The sequence below is a fragment of the Barbus barbus genome, assembly GCF_936440315.1.
Source record: "Barbus barbus genome assembly, chromosome: 24".
Taxonomy (NCBI): Eukaryota; Metazoa; Chordata; class Actinopteri; order Cypriniformes; family Cyprinidae; genus Barbus; species Barbus barbus.
The window spans coordinates 20203974-20221409 of NC_136752.1; the positions used below are offsets into that span (position 1 = coordinate 20203974).

Below are 17436 nucleotides of genomic sequence, written 5' to 3' on the forward strand. Positions count from 1 at the left end.
AGTGACAGAAAGATAGAGCTGGCGGATAAAAAAAACAAAAGTGGAAAATGTCTGCGGAACGATAAGGCAAGAAGTAAGACCCGTGTAAATATCGGATCAGCTTTCCAGAGCTGGAGAGAACTCAAGGAGAGGAAGGCCTGCGATCTGACGCCGAGGTTGCTTTGGTTCTTCTCGATAGGTGAGTAACACCGTGTCTACACCGGATGCGTCGCGACACAACAGCTAAAGTCTGCCTTTCACTGGACACGATAAAGCGACCGTTGAAAATCATTTGAAATTTGTGTCAGTACATCATAAATAGAACGTGGCAGCAGTTCTCTGTCGTAGTTTTGTCGTGCCGCGCAGCATCCTGTGTAGACACGGGGTGCGTCTCAATCAGCTCCCGAGACCGTGAATCAGTTGATCGTGTACATGAATTCGGTCACTGGTAAGTTCCCTGACTCACTGCACGTTGAGACCGTGATCACTCGAATTCCAGTGACATGATTAGGTACAGTGTCAATGGACAACATTGTACAACGTCACCGCTTGAATTAATAAACAACAGACAGGACCGATCTTTTTGATATGATTTTTTATTCTCTTTAAACACATCGTTTTGCTTTGTCTCAAACAACTAATAGTTGCCTGGGCTGCGTAGATTACATATGTTACCCCTTTTCCACCAAAGCAGTTCCAGGTGCTAGTTCAGAGCCAGTGCTATAGCCGGTTCTTAGTTGGTTCGACTGGCGAGCGCTTTAAGAACTGGTTGCTTTTCCACAGGCTAGAGAGCCAATACAGAGCCAGGGCTTACGTCACTGAATACGTTTCATGTTTCGGTTCACTAGCGCTACACAACAGGCTTGTTCGAGGTGCATCAGAGCCACGCAGATCGATCGATTGGCACACAACACACTAAAGCACCGCAAGAGCGATCCAAAAGCATAAAGAGCCGTCTGCTTTCCAGTCGCTCCCGCAGCACCCCGATATGCCTCGCACCGAACGGTCCGCGCAGCGCCGATCTATCCCGAACAAGCCTAAACAAACTATCAGCAATGGCTAACATTGCGTTGCTATTGATGTTCATGGCTTTGCGAACCTACATCGGCATCCAAACACGGCGAATCAAACGTGTTAGCGTTTAGCTGCTATTTCAAATATGGCGGTCCAAGTTTCTGTTCGTCTTTTTGGTCACGGTAACCCCGCCCCCTGCCCCTGACGCAAGCGGTTCTTCCTTCTAGCCCAGCAATGTTTTGGTGCTACTTATGAACCGCTTTTACTGGTTCGGAGCTGGTGCTTTGGGTGTCGAAAAACAAAGAACCGGTTTGAAACTAGGCTCTGGCTCCGAACCAGCACTGGAACTGCCTTGGTGGAAAAGGGGTATGTGTGGGGCGGAGCTATCAAAATAGGACCGAGACCCTTTTGGGGTAGGGGCATGTTTGTTTTGGTGATTTCAAATATCATCATTGGCTTCTGGAAATCGCTTACTCCACCTTTAAGCAAGGATAACTGTTTTCAACATTGATAATAATAATACCAAAAGGTTTCTTGAGCACCAAATGATGAAATGTGACACTGAAGACTGGAGTAATGGCTGCTGAATATTCAGCTTTGCCATCATAGGAATAAAATGCATTCAAAATAGAAAAGTTATTTTAAACGGTAATAACATTTTCACAATATTACTGTTTTTCTGTATTTTTGATCAAATAAATGCTGACTTGGTGAGCATAAGAGACTATAAAAAAAAAAATAAATCTTGCCAAAGCCAAACTTTTGAACAGTAGTTTATACAATCATCCTAAAACTGATTTAAACGCTAATATAAAGCAGATCAACTGCAACCCATTTTCTAAATATTTTAGCACCCCTTCAGTATGCAAACATTTTAGCATCATCAATATTATGACACGGACTGCAAAAACTCAAAAACTTCCTTTAAAATTTACTAAACGCAACCGCGCACACATATATACACGGTGTCCTTGGAGGAACATGGTGTTTCTAACGGATTATTTATACATGAAACGTAACCATAATCTTTTACTCCCCAGATATAAACATCAATCATGAGCAGCTTTGTAGACCACAGATTCCACCTCCTTTTAAAAAAGATTTCCAAAAAAAGCCGAGGATACAGTTTGAAGCAATAAACTTTCCAAAATAGTTTGACAATTCCCTGTGCCCAAATCATTTCTTTGTTAATGACTCATTTGCCCACTTCTGAAAACCAGTAATTAGCAGCAGAAGGAACACGCTTTAGTTTTAAGTAATTACCTAGAATATGAATTGCTCCAGCAGAGAGAAAAGGGGGAGGCTGCATTTGAATAAAAGCAAACTGTAATCAATCTTAATTTTTCTGACCATCGTTTTCTCTGATTCAGGAGACCTTCACTAATCCTGCTTGATTACGGATTGAGCTGAAACTTCTGATCAACACAGACTCACGAAGCAGGATGACTAATCAGGAGGTGCAGAAAGACGGGTTTCTGCTCTTTGATCGTCTTGGAGATTCACAAAAAAAAATTTAAGTTTCAGAAGTATTTGGTTGGAGCGGCCTATTCACAGCGCATGAAAAATTAAAAAAAAAAAAAAAAAGGAACAAATAAGTGATGAAAAGTAGGGATGTGTCAAGAACAAAATTCTGTTTGAATCTGATAAGATGACAATTATTTTGATGGTATATTCGATAACGGATAAATGGAAGATACTAATTTATATACTATATAATGAAATTTAGATATGATTTTATTTTAGATGGTATAGTATAAAATGTATAAGTTTTGAATGCGTCAAGTGAATTTAGGCACAACATTACAATGTGCAATAACAAAAAAGAATTCCTACCAACACATTGGTCATTTATAAAATGTAACTTATTAGAACATGAGTTAGAAACAGTGCTAAAATATAAAATTTTAATTTCACTATTAAACATCTCCTTTTTCATTTTTTAATGCAACCTTGTTTCACATCGTTTAAAATGCTATTTTAAAATGCATAATAGTTCATTTTGAATAGTTCATCTAAAATAATAAAATTTCATACTACTCTGGTATTCAGTACTATTATATACTAGTAGTCACTTATACTGTCTTAAAAATCAAAATAAAAATTCAAATAAAAAACTAAAGAAATTTAGAAGGCTAGAGGTGAATTTAGGCACCACAACATTCTGATAAAATATATATATATATATATAAATATTGCTAAAATTACATATAACAGTGTTAATAAATTATTCTTTTTTAAAGATAAACTTAAAATGAGTAAAAGATGATGCGAAAATAATGTAGTACATATAAAAATACTGAAAATAAGAATGCACAATTTAATATCCAATACTGGCTGATTGGTTACATATGATATATGATCCAATACTGGCTGATATGGTGATCCTCCCATATTGTTACGGACTAATGAAAGTTTTTCCCACATGAAGATCTAAACGAAAATCCTCTGAGAAATATTTGGCTGCATAGCTGCAAGATTCAATACTCAATCAAGTCAAATTATTAATCACAGTAACAGTTTGTCCAGACCTTTGGGCTCTTAAACGTTGGCAGTTTGGTCTGAAACCTTAAAAAATCAGTTCACAACAACTGCCTTAAAAAGTTTCTCAAGTTGTGGTGGAAAATCAGAGATTGGTTCAAGAAATCTAAGGTAGCACTACCTGCTCTCTCTGAATTGCTAGTATTACTAAGGTCACAGTGTTATTAAGAACCAGCCAGCAGGGAAGGTGGTGACCTCCTAAAAGCAGGAGATGAAAGGTAAGAAAAAGAGAGAAAGCGAGCTGTAAAGGAGAGAGATTAGAGGCCAGGGCAGAGGCCAATGCTGTGTTTAACTCAATCAAGCAAAAACACATCCAGCCTGACACAGGTTAATAGAGGTATGGGCCATAAAGACACAGACTGAGAGAGGGAAAGAGAGACCGAGAAAGCAGTACTAGTGAGGGTATAAAACAGACAGAGAGAAAATGAGGGTGATATTAAGAAAACGACATCGGCGAAGAGAAATCGGCCAACTGCAGCGCATCGTACCTGAGAGCAGTTATGATTCGCTCCACTGTGTCCTGGACTATGGTCTTCGGTGACAGGTCACTCGTTCCCACGCTGACTGCGAGCAGCTGCTGGATTCGTTCAAGGGGCTGTCCGTCCATGGCCATTGTGACGGCCAAATGGTGCACCTTAGATTGCTCTGATCTGGACAGGTCATAAATGCAACTGTACTTCTGCAAGAGCTCCTAAAAAAGACAAGAATACAAAGACATAAACTTCAAACCATGCCAGGAAAACATTACTCTCTTTATGTTCCCCATCCTCTGGCAGTAATCAATAAGTAATATGTGCTGAGACAAAAAACAAAGCCTCAAGTAAGACAGAGAGACATACAGTAGTGGTACACCTGAAGACAAGGAACAAAACAAATTGTTTGGTTGCTGAGAATCGTGAGGCACAAGCTCATCACACACACACACACACACACACACGCACGCACGCACAATTCAAAACCTAGTTTGGGGTCAGTAAGATATCTGACCATGGACCACAAAACTAGTCATAAGGGTCATTTTTTTATCACTTAAATAATAAATAAACTTTCCATTGATGCAGGATAGGACAATATTTGGCCGAGATACAACTATTTAAAAATCTAGAATCTGAGGGTGCAAAGAAATAAAAATATTGAGAAAATTGTCCAAATGAAGTCCTTAGCAATGCACATTACTAATAAAAATTAAGTTTTGATATATTTACAGTAGGAAATTTACAAAATATATTCATGGAACATGATCTTTACTTAATATCCTTACGATAATTTTGACCCCTACAATGTATTGTTGACTATGGTTATATATATATCCCAGGCACTTAAGACTGGTTTTGTCGTCCAGGGTCACATATTTCGTTAAAAATAGATATATAATCTCCATATAAGTGATGTATTTAAGTAAAAATCTATTAATCCTAAAAAAATGTATATCAGTTTTCACAAAAATATTAAAAAGTACAACAGTTTTAACATTATTAATAAGAAATGTTTCTTAAGCCCCATGCCAGCATATTATAATGATTTATGAAGGATCATGTGACACTAAAGACTGGAGTAATGATGTTGAAAAATCTGATTTGTCAAAGGAACAAATTACATTATAGAAAATATTAAAATAGAAGTTCAGATTAATTTGAATTGTAATATAACTGTTGACTATACTGTATTTTCTATCATAATCCTATCATATAAAAGACTTTAAAAGAAAAAGCTTTGAAATCCTTACTAATCCCAAACAACTGAACGATAATGTACTTTGCGGAGTAAGCATCTCAGCATACAGTATTATTTATCTCTATGCATTGCAACAAGTTGAAGAATGAAATTTAAATATATATATATAGTTTTTAAAGTGTTGATCAGAAATGATGCAGTCTGATTATTTAGCCAATATTTGTATGTTTTTATAACAATCAGAGTACTGCTCCGTTAGCTAAGCATCGGCTAATTTAATTGCAATCTTGCGAGCAACTGCTGCTCTTTTTAAAAAGTAGCTTTTGATGGAAAATCTACACACAGATTAGCTACTGTCACACTACAGAAAAAAAAGATTTTATTGCTAAAGATTCAGCAAAGCATATTTCTATTCCTAAATTTAAATATGCAAGACTCCAATCCTTTTTAGTCTACATAAACCTGCCCCTTGAAGCTCGCATTCATCTGCATCGATTTTGAGTTCAACGCCCACATCTCAAAATCCATTCAACAACCAATGGATCGAACCAGGTGCAAGTTTTTCTTTTTCGATAATCCGTTACTCTCAAATGTACACCAAAATATAGAAGAAAAGATCTGTCACTTAGCACAAGTTAGCAGCATTGCTACTTTAATTTAGTGACTCTCCTACACTGGTAGGTTGCAGGCAGCAAGGAAACTGGAAAAGAGATTTCGCAGTTTCCACGATTGTGCACATTTCTATGGGAGCACGTTGTGTGTTGGATAGTGAGATTCGGCAGTATCTACTCGATAAGTGTGCACTGTACAAAATTAATCCATATACAAATGGCTTCATGTGTGCATTTAAGAATCCAGAGGCTGACATGGACTGCCTGCTACTATCATGCAGACAGGACACCAGCTACAAACCTGCCAATCAATCACAGCCACTGTCACACAGGTCAGGAAAGTGAGAAATTGTGAAGGAGAAGGAAAGTAGCACGAAAGAGAGAAAATGAGAAAAACAGGGCAAGCAACATGGGCACTTACATAATATTTAAGGACCTGCTTATACTTGGCATTCGTCTTAGATGATCAGGTCACAAGAGCATAGTAAAATTTAGTACATTTTGTGTGTGTGTTGAGAAATTACCTCTTGGCTTGTCTTGAGTGACAGAGGGAAAGAGTGGCTCAGAGTCTCTAGATGGGCAAGAGACTGCTGTATGTGATTGAGGGCGGAGTCAAAGCTGGAGGCGGAGTTCTCACTTCTGTCATCATTACCCTTTTTCTTACTCTTCTCGCTAATGCCTTTTAGAGCCTTCTGTGCGCGCTTCGTGATCTCCAGCCTGGCCTCTACAGAGAGCTTAACACATACAGAAAACACACAAAAGAAAGAAGAACAAATGTGTCAAATCTAAAGTCTTTTGTCAATGTTTCATTTTTTTTATATCAGCTTAATAAACATGAAGATACCCTTTCCTATATAACAGCTATTTATTTTCATGTACATGAAAATAAATGATTACAATATTAATATGCAATACATAATATATACACTACCATTACAAAGTTTGGGGCCGAAAAAGATTTTTATGATCTTTTTGAAAGAAGTCTCTTATGCGCATTTATTTGATCAAAAATACATAAAGTGATAATGGTAAATATAACCACAATAAAAAATAAATTAAAAAAAAACTATTTTCTAATGTACATTTTCGATTTTAACACGTGCATAATAATCCTTTAGAAATTATTAGAATAAGATGAAATAGTGCTCAAGAAATTTCTTATTATAATCAATATTGAAAACAGCCGTGCTGCTTACTATTTTTGTGGAAATTGCAAATACTTTTTTTTTTTTTTTTCAGGATTTTTTTTATGGATATAAAGTTCAAAAGAGCAGCATTTATTTGAAATTTTATATGAAATTTTCTATTTCATTATAAAGGTTTAGAAACAAAAAAGAAACAATGCCACTTTATTATACTGACATTTTGATAACACTTTACTTAATCCTTTATAAATACATAAATGCTTTATTAAAGAGTTTAAAGCATTATAAGTATTCATAATGTGCATTGTAATATCTTGTCGTAAATAATTATAAATGCATAGCGTAACAAACTACTTTTACTAATGCAATTACTAATTACAATTTTTTTTTACTAATAAAACAAATTTTTATAATGTAATTATACATAAAGGCTTTAAGTAAAGTGTTACCCACATTTTGCATCTAAAGCAAATTATTTAAATATAATATGGAAAATATTCTTGTGTATAAACCTGAAGTGAAACAATTGCAGTTAAATTTGAATTGATTTGTTTAGCACTTTTAACAATAAATATGGTTCAAAACTATACTTAGTCATTTGGTTGGAGGAAAACTAGTTTATATTTTTGACTGATTAATGAGAGTTTATCTGCACATCCCTATTTTGTTATCCCTTTTTTTTGTATCCCTAAGTCAGTAACAACAGTAACAGTAAGTTTTTCCATCGTTACCGTAATAAATAATCCCCATAATAATAGTGAATAAAACTAAATTCTAAATGGCTTTTAATAGTCACCCACATGGGACTCAATATAGCAGAAGCTACCCAGAATTGGCCCACAACCTAAAATGGAGAAACATGCTCATGCTTTTCTGCTTATAATAACATTCGGGAAGCAATGGGCCATTATTCTGCTGCATATCTACTATTATAATCCCCAACAGTAATGATGTCGCATAATTCAGTCTCATCCCATATCTCATCCAGATTCATCTCGCTGAGAACACTTCACATGCCTGAATTCATCTTATACTGTTTACCTCCAACACTCCCCTCCCACGCTCTCCTGCTGTCATTTACGCACACGCACATTAACTGTATTTACTCACGGTTCACACACAGTCTACGGCAGAAGCATGGCAGATGTCATTGGTTGCTTTTCCCTGTGGTATTCTTGAGCACCAAATCAATGCGGCTCTCACCTTAATGGTGGGAGTGGGTGTGTGTTTATGGCAATGAGTGTTTGCAACTTGCTTTCTGCAAACTCTAATCATTATAACACTATTTCAACATAACAATCATTACAATAACATCATCTGAACACTCCAGGGGCCACTGAGCACCAGCGATTAGCCTTTTGATTACAGAGGCTCATTTAGGATGTTTGCCACAGGGCCATGCGCATGGGTCTTTTTTGTATGCACATGGATGTTTGACTTGCAGGCAGAATAAATAGAAAATGAAGCCATCTGTGAGACAGGAAGAAATGAGAGGTGCTAAAATATCAAACAGCACTTAGTAGACACGAACATGTCCAAAGAAGTCTGTGAACACACCATGTACATAAGTTATGGCATATACATGTGCACTTGTTGATTTGAATGATTCGTGTTAATTGGATAACAGACTCTAAACATGCCAATCCGGCATTGTGCTTCACTATGAGTCTATGAGAGCATTTCTGATTTGATGCTATTAAGTGGATACACTGTGGAAAATACGTTAATCACATTAAAAGTGCATTTTTAAATGAAAAAGGCAGTGATCATTTGCCTTTTTATAGTTTTAAATGCATATATTGATTGGTAAAATTAAAATGAAAAAATTTTTTTATTTCAAATTGACTAAATTGATTTGAACAGTTAAATGTAACAGTAAAATAAACTTTTAAAATGGACAAAAAATAGATTTAAAATGATTTGTTTCTTGTTTAAAACGTTTGTTCAATATAACAATAAAAAACTGCAATTAAAATATTTTGTTTTAAATACTTTATTATATTTTTTTCTTATTTATTTTTATGTAATACACTGATAATCAATTTTTAGTTTTAAAGGTTCCATAGAATGAAAAACTGTCTTTACCCTGGCATATTTAAATAATAACAGTTCTGTACATGGAAATGACATACAGTGAGCCTCAAACACCATAGTTTCCTCCTTCATATGTAAATCTCGTGATTAAAAAAGACCACTGAAAAACAGGCGAATCAGAACATAACACCGACTGTGACGCAACAGTCGGGATCACTACGCCCCCAACATTTGCATAAACCCGCACTTGTTCTAAGCCGGCCGAACCATCAGAAGCTCTGCAGGTATTGTAAATAAACAAGCGCGGACAACAACGAAAATAACAAAATAAATGTTATGTTCCAGGCCGTGCAGGGGGTGTGAAGTGCAGGGATGGGTTGGTGTCTGTATTCAGAAAGGCACAGAAAGCAAATAACGCGAGCCACTAAAGGGACATGGTTAGCTCCTTGCTAGCGGTAGCCTGTGACAGTACATAAGATTTCACTCTCAGTAAGGAGAGATGAGGATGATGGCGAATGACTTACAGATCCTGAGCACCACTGACAAGCATCTGATCTTGTGAAATGTGTGGTAAGTACTGTTGCTCCATAATGTAAACATAGTTTGTGTGATCGCGTCTCTTGAAAGTGAAACTATAACGCGATCGATGGATCGTTCAAAAGCAGTTTCAATGCCTCGCATATTAATAACGGCTCCCTGATGCCCGCGTTTTATATACAGTATAATTACCCGACGATATAACTGCGAGAGAAAGTATTTAAATATATATTTTCCTCCCTGTGCTTCCTTCTTGCTGATGAGCCGTACTGTGAAACAGCCAATCAGAGCAGAGCTCAACATTGAGCAGCACTGTGAAACAGCCAATCAGAGCAGAGCTCATTATTATTCATGACCCTGCCAAATAAGCCAATAACAGACCGTTTCATTCTAGGGAGAAATCCTAGGGTTGTAAATGGACATGTAAAATCGTTTCTGGAGATTTTTTGCCCTTACCTAAGCCACATACCTTCTGTGTAGATATCAGAGAACAATTTAAAATACTGTATCAATGCATTCTATGGCACCTTTAAGTGGCCCTCCTAATCCTCCAATAAGCAGTCAAATGAGTGTGAAACAAATACAAGCAGCAAAATGATCATGCATTTGACTGACTGTATTTAAAAAAAACACAGCTATTTGCTTATAGATACAGATACATTTATAATCGTGTCTTGTACTCACTGGAATTTGTGTCAAATATTTTTTTATGAGAGGATCTGAGAGGAGAGTAGAACCTAGCAAACCCCCCAAAAAACACTAATTTTCTGCATTAGACTCACCTTATTGGCTGCTTCAGGGCAAAAGGTAATGGCATCCAAAAAGTTAACCGAATCTACAGGCAGAAGTCGGTCAAAGTATTTGGCACAGGTGTCATAGGCATGCAGGAAGTCGTGATCACTCTGGGGGGCTTTTTTCAGCACATGCTGATCCCCTTCCCAGAACAGTTTATGAAGCCAGGTGGCATGTACAGCGCTTGAGGTAAGCGCTTCGCCTCCCTTCTGGGGGATTCGAGGGGCCAGTTTGGAGATTGACAGGACGTTCTGGCTGGTCAGTACTGGCTCCAGAGCTTTCGAAGGATCGGAATCCTCATCCGTCAACTTCTTATAGTCCAGACCTAAAGAACAAGACATTATGATTCCAGCAACATATAGAATACATGCTGGGGCTAGTTGTCACACTTTTTCTGCAATGAATATTTCTCAGGATTGGTCAGTTCATTGTCTTTAATCAATTTTTGTATAGGCTCATACAAGTCTACAAAAGAGTTATTTTGCACATTCACCAGTTCACTGAACACGCTGACCTTTTGTGATCATGCTGTCACAGTATAGGGGCAATTTGACACATTGGAATCTGCTATGTGAAATTTGAGAATACTTTCTCCATCTCTGCTAATCCAAAATATATTGGACATTTATTGTAGTTTCAAGCTTTTATGTGGTTTATATGTGTGCCAATCTATGTGAATAGGTGTAGACTTGGTATGCCTCCAGGATATATCAAGTTAGACAGACAACATTACACTGACACACAAGGCCTCATCAGGGCATTAAATATTGAAGCACCTGCCTCTGAGAATGGGCCCATCTCACGACAGGGGCCAGAAGGGCATTCAACACACACATACACTCTAACAGACAGAGATGTGGGGAAAAAAGGTGCTATCTCGCTCTCTTGGGTTGTGGCAGATGCTATGAACAGTCTTTACAGGACTGTGTATCGGAGCATGTATGCGACAGAGTGTGTTTTCGGTGCCTACTAAGCGAGAGGGAGTGTAGAGGGAAGGTATCAGTTGAGACAAAAGATAGTGTGGTGTGAAAACTCTTTGACAAACTCCCTCCTGACCTCTCAAAACACTCTTTCCAAGATTATCAAGTTTAAACAAGCAGACGTCATTAGTTCTAGCTCTTTTCAGAACTACAGTGAGTCAAAATTCTGTCTTAAGGTATTTTTATAATATTTAAGAAGTGACAAATCAACTCAGAACCATAATATTTTAGTATAAGACTATGACTAATAGATGGTACAATATATTGCCAAAAGTATTGGGTCACCCCCTTCTAATGAACAGGTTTGACTACTTTTGTCATTTCCATGAGTCCAAATCATAATGTTTAAGCATATAAAGATATTCTTGGGAATTGTGTGCTTCTAATTTTATAGCAACAGTTTGGACAGGACTCTTTTCTATTCTAACATGACAGTGCCTCTGTGTATAAGGCAAGGTTCAAAAAGACATGATTGATTCAGTCAGTGTGGAAGAACTTGACTGGTCTGCAGAAAGCCAAGTCCTGATCCCAGCTGAACTTCTCTGGTGTGACTTTAAATGCAGACCTTGAGCCAAAAATTCATCACCAAACACCAATGACCTGTATATGGGTACAGTTATTTCAGACACTTTCAAAACTGTTGCAACAGAGATGGAAATACAGTTTTTAAATACGTGAATTATGCTTCCATCTTTGTTGCTACAGTTTTGAAAGTGCCTTCTTCTGTTCTAAAGAAGGGGATGTCCCAATACTTTTGTCCATATAGTGTATGTACAAATCATTGGTGTTTGGTGATGAGTTTTTGGCTCAAGGTCTGCATTTAAAGTCACACCAGAGGTGTTCAGCTGAGATTAGGACTTTGCTTTATGCAGACCTGAAAATACACAACTCCCATGCAGATATGAGTGAATCATCCCTGCCATTATCACCTGCATCATATGCAGTGTCCCATCTCTACAGAGAGAGAGAGAGAGAGAGACAGAGGTAGCTAATGAACTCATTCAAACCTCACTCCATGTCTCATGTGCTTCACAATAATCTTTCTTTTCTTATCAGAAAAGAACAAAAATGTATTGTATGCGGGCTAATTAACATTCCTCTATTACTTTCATTGGCACCCTCACAGCTCAGCGACCCATTTCCTGTTGTCTCAGCTGGAGAGAGATGTGTCATTACATGGGAAATTTCTGGTTATGGTGTTGATTGACATGCTTGCAAGCAGGAGCTGATTTATCGCTTCATTTATGTTACTAGGTCGGCTAGGTATCGATTGAATCCTCTTTTCTTTACAATTTTACAGTCATTTCACTGCCAGCTGCAACCAACGTTTCTGCAACACAGGCTTTGTTCACAGTGTAAAAAAATCCCGATTTAGCTTTCAGATCTGATCTTTAACCCTCTATGGTACCGTGTTGCCCTCAGGCAACATACTATATTTTAGGGTTTTTTAATAAAATGAAACACCGATTTAATTGATAAATGCCATCTCAGGGTAGTAGAACTCAAACACTAATCAATGAAAATGCAAAAAAAGTGGTCACATGACCCACAGGGGTCCATTTTGCTTCCAATTTCAGGACATGCGCACATGTCACATGACTCCCTATTTTCTCCAATGAAAAATGCACCTTTTTGAAGAGTCACCTTCATTAGTAAGTAAAGAAGTATATTCAAAAACTTTACATTATATATCATCAAACGTATTTTAGGAAATTACAAAAATAACAATGTTGCCTCAAGGCAACGTTGTACGGTAATGGAATCACATGAGGTTATAATATTAGTATATGATATTTGTATGGAAAAGAGTTAGAATTATCTAAATGTATTTGCATTTTTGCAAAATTTTGTAATGTATTTGTAAAAATATTACTTCAGATAATATATCTGCACATATTATGATTTTTCTGTTGAGGAATTGCTTTCTCAGCTTTCACAAGCAGTAAGGTGTCATTAGTGAGTAGGGATGTAACGGTATGAAAATTTCTAATCACGATTATAGTGACCAAAATTATCACGGTTATCAGTATTATCACGGTATTGTTAAAATGTGCTGGAGATGTTCAAAAAGTACCGAAACATAAATCACTTCACCAAGTTTCATACTTAAAAATCAACAAACAGCAAATAAAATGACTTTTTGTTTGCATAATCACTAAAACAATAACATTACCAATGAAGTCTGTATTTTAAATGACAATTTGACTGACAACAGTTTAATAGCATGTTCAAATAAATAATGTAAATGTTCAAATAAAGCTTTGAAAAAGTTTAACATAAAAGGTAGACCACACATTTCAGCCTTTAAAGAAAAGGGTTAAATTAAAATAATTAATAAATGATTATATGTATTTTATCTGCTCTATAAATAATTCTATATAGCATATCTGAATTGTTTAAATGTACATAAGTTTGTTTTTCATCAACCGGTTAAAATTTACAGCAGGTCATGAAAATTTGGTCCATTTTTTGGCCAGACAGAAACTGCACACAGGCTGAATGTAAATAAGTGTCTGTAAATCCACTCTCTGGCAGCAGGTGGCGCTTTATACGGAAAAGCTGAATTACAGCTGATTCCTGTGAACTCCGCGAACACTTCCTTTAGGTATTACATGGAGCGAAGATGAAAACAAAATGCCATCAAATCGTTTCTGAAGACAGTCCGAACCTTCAGAGGTACATTCATATAATTAATTCATTGATATATTAATTTGTATAATTCCCTCAGCACTCTTTTAAAACCTCCCAGCTTTTCCGCCCTGTTTTCACTCAGAACGAAACTACTGTGCTGCTGTGCGCACGTGAGACTGTTACTGAAAACTCTGCTTTATGCCGGACAGTATTTATTTATCGCGAGTTGTTTAAATCACGGTAATCGAATACGGTTTTAATGATAATTAAAATATGAAACGGTAATACTAACCGCGGGGAATTTTATCATGATTTATCGTCAAACCGGTAATCGTTACATCCCTATTAGTGAGGAAGGAGATTTTACATGCATGTGCATGCTTGTAAGGATAAGGTGCATATTAGGATAAGGTTATGCTGAAATAACTCCGATTGTAATGTTTTGATATGATAACTGATATGATGGTTTGGTTATACTTGTGATCCACGATGGTACAATGTTGCCTGAGAGCAACATCTGGATATGAAATTGCATTTTATTAAATATGAGATATGCAATACATTAAAAACTAGATAAAACTAACTATTCAAGTATTTGATTAAAGAAAATGTTGTTAACAAATCTATTTATTTTATTTGTGCATGAAAATGTAAAATGTTTAAATTTGTCCGTTGTGGTACAATGTTGCCTTGAGGCAACAAACTTAAAAAAATAAAAAATAATGAAAATGTTTATTGATATTGTTATAGCGTTCAGTTTCACAAATATTTTTTTCCTAGTTGATATCATATTGCGTACTGAAGAGGGTTAAATTTGACTACCATTTTGGAAATGATGAAATCTGATCCGTTTGTTTAGACTTTGGCTGTTACTCACCAATGGCGACAGCTTTGAGCTTCTTGAGCAGTTTCAGGTGCGTGTCGGGTTTCATAGCAGATTGAGGGAAGTAGTTTGCACAGCTGCAGTTCTCTAGAAGAGTGAAGTAGAAGAGGAGTCGGAGCTGGTCTGTTCCGGCTATACTGGGGTACACATATTTAGTCATGTGCATGTAGAATGACTCCGGGTCGGTCTTAAGAGTCTCAAACAGGCCAAGAGCCTCCGTCCTGTCCTCGATGTCTTTGGTGGAAAGTCTGAAGGAAGACAGAAATGAGAGATGGATGGAGATGCAAGACTGGAAGGTGATAGAAACGAGACAATGAGCGTAACCAAGGTCTGTTAAAGCAGTGATCACTCAACCTTTGCAAATTGCTTGTAGAGAATCAATTAAGGCAATGCACAGCCCCCCCCCAATTGTCCCCCGATCCAGATGAGGTCATAGTTAATACGCTGTGATGGCCCACTCATGCTGTAAAATTTATTTTGTTTAATCTAAAAGAACTTCGTCAAATTACTTCAAGTCCATTAAACTTTATTCACTGTGGTTTGACCACTTCCAGGAGCAAAAAAATTATAATTTTCAAGCAGTGAATTATAGCCTATGGCCAGCATTTACTGACCCACCATAAATCTGATGTCAGGTTTGGATTCTATGGGTGTCATGTTTTATGTTAGCGCTGCTCTGATTTCCATAATTTATCTCCACGGTGACTTCATAAGCAGGCGTGTGGACTGGCCCTCCACCTCGCTCTAATTGAATGGCTTTTCAGTAAAGATAAACAGCTTTACTGCACCACAGAAATATCCCATAGCAATTCTGATGCATGGAAATGTTTTATAGAGTTAGGTTATCAATAAATTATTATGCGAACCTTCAATGACTGCCAAGTCCATTTATCCAGTAGGTTTGTTGATGCTGTACATGAGGGTATAACGTGTGAGAGGGAAGGGGTTGGAGAAAGAGTCAAAGAAGACAGAAAGAGAGGGAAAAGACATAAAAAGCATGCTGACTCGCAAACAGGACAGGAAATAAAAGATGGAGTCAGATAAGTGGGCTGCGCAGACCTCCACAGGGGCAGACAAAAGGCCACTTAAAAAAAGTCTTTGCTTTTGAATTTTCTGCATTTGCACATTTTTAACATTGTTATTGGAATTTTTTTGATTGTTTTGGACAAATGCAAGACAATGATCTGAAATGCAAGCAAGTCTATAAGATAACGCTTGAAATAAAAAGTAAAAGTTTTCAAAATGTCACAGTAAATTCCTCACATAAACTCCACTAAAATGCTGATGGAGGAACCTGAAATGTGTTAGCATGATTATATCTGCAAATGAGAGAAAATATGCATAAATAATTACACTATTTCACTGCTGTTATTGCTGCTAATTACTTTTTTAATGGATACATGAAACATGTAAACGTAAAATGTATTTATTGTAAATCTTGTAAAGTTTTTTGTTCATTTTTATGCATTCATAGGTTCTTGTTGAAGCTCTAATTACATTTAGTGTAAAAATATGCAAAAATACATGGGGGCGCAACACTGCAAATGAGTTACTATTCAAGACACTTTACTTTCCTAATATTTTCTATGGAATATTAGAGGCATAATTCACGTTTCTATTGTTAGAACCATGGTGTCGGTAAGATTTTTTAAATGTTGTTTTAAAAGTCCCTTATTTGATTAAAGGTACTGTAAAAATAGCAAATTTTGAAATATTACACAGATGCTTGATGCTAAAGAAAGACTGATTATTATGTTGTTTTCACAATGGTGTACTGTGTCACTTTAGATCATCTTGATTGGTCCAACATGCTACAAAAAATTTATATTTTTTGTTTAATAACCAAAGGGGCACTTTTAGATTACAGAACAAACAGGTTTGAGCCCCTGCTGCGTCCCTCTACTATTGCTACTATTCTAGACAAAACATACAGAACCATTCATAGGGTACATACAGGTCTTAACATTTGTGTAGGTAAACACTGTTCCTGCATGTTCTTATTGTGTTATAGCTAATCATATTCAACGTTAATGCAACAAAATGAGGGAGCTGCAGGGTGCATGTGGCCATTTGGACAGAGCCCAACACCTATCCATTGTCTACAGAGCGTAACCCCTATGGACCTTAACTCATGTTTAATGGATATGACTATACTGGCTGGAGGCAGGATGTCCTGGGGCCAGAAAGAGAGACAGAAAGAGCAATGCAGAGAGAGGAATGCAACACAAGCTAGAAAACAACAACAGGCCAGAACAAAGTGAGGAAAAGAGAAAGCAGAGACAAAACAGGTAGGACAGAAATTACAGGAAGGAAATGCGGCAGGGGAGAGATAAAGACAGGGAAAGAGGAGCCTCTGACTGCAGTCTGCTTATTAACACAGAATAACTGCTTTTAACAGGATCAATACTTCACTAAACACAGCAGCCATTAATCCTGTCTCCTACTGCAATTACAAACCCAAGAACGGATAAAGGGTGTGTGAGAGACACAGAGGCAGAGGCTGAATTCAAAATGAATTCGTCACTCAAGGGCAGACTGAGACACTATCACTGACCTTCTTCGATATATATATAAATTATTATCTAACAAAAAGTTACAGTCATCTAATTTGATTGTCT

The 17436-nt window shown here is 36.8% G+C and overlaps 1 protein-coding gene across 2 annotated transcripts in view; it reads right to left on the reverse strand.

Moving 5' to 3' along the window:
• The window catches only part of nbas (NBAS subunit of NRZ tethering complex), a 168852-nt gene that overhangs the window by 54841 nt on the left and 96575 nt on the right, over positions 1-17436 (reverse strand). For both annotated transcript variants that reach the window (XM_079375563.1, XM_079375562.1), the window contains exons 43-46: positions 14813-15066; positions 10315-10649; positions 6341-6550; positions 4020-4222 (exon numbers count right to left, since the gene is read on the reverse strand). In XM_079375563.1, coding sequence (XP_079231689.1) covers positions 4020-4222; positions 6341-6550; positions 10315-10649; positions 14813-15066 — 1002 coding nt within the window. The remainder of the gene's footprint in view (positions 1-4019; positions 4223-6340; positions 6551-10314; positions 10650-14812; positions 15067-17436) is intronic.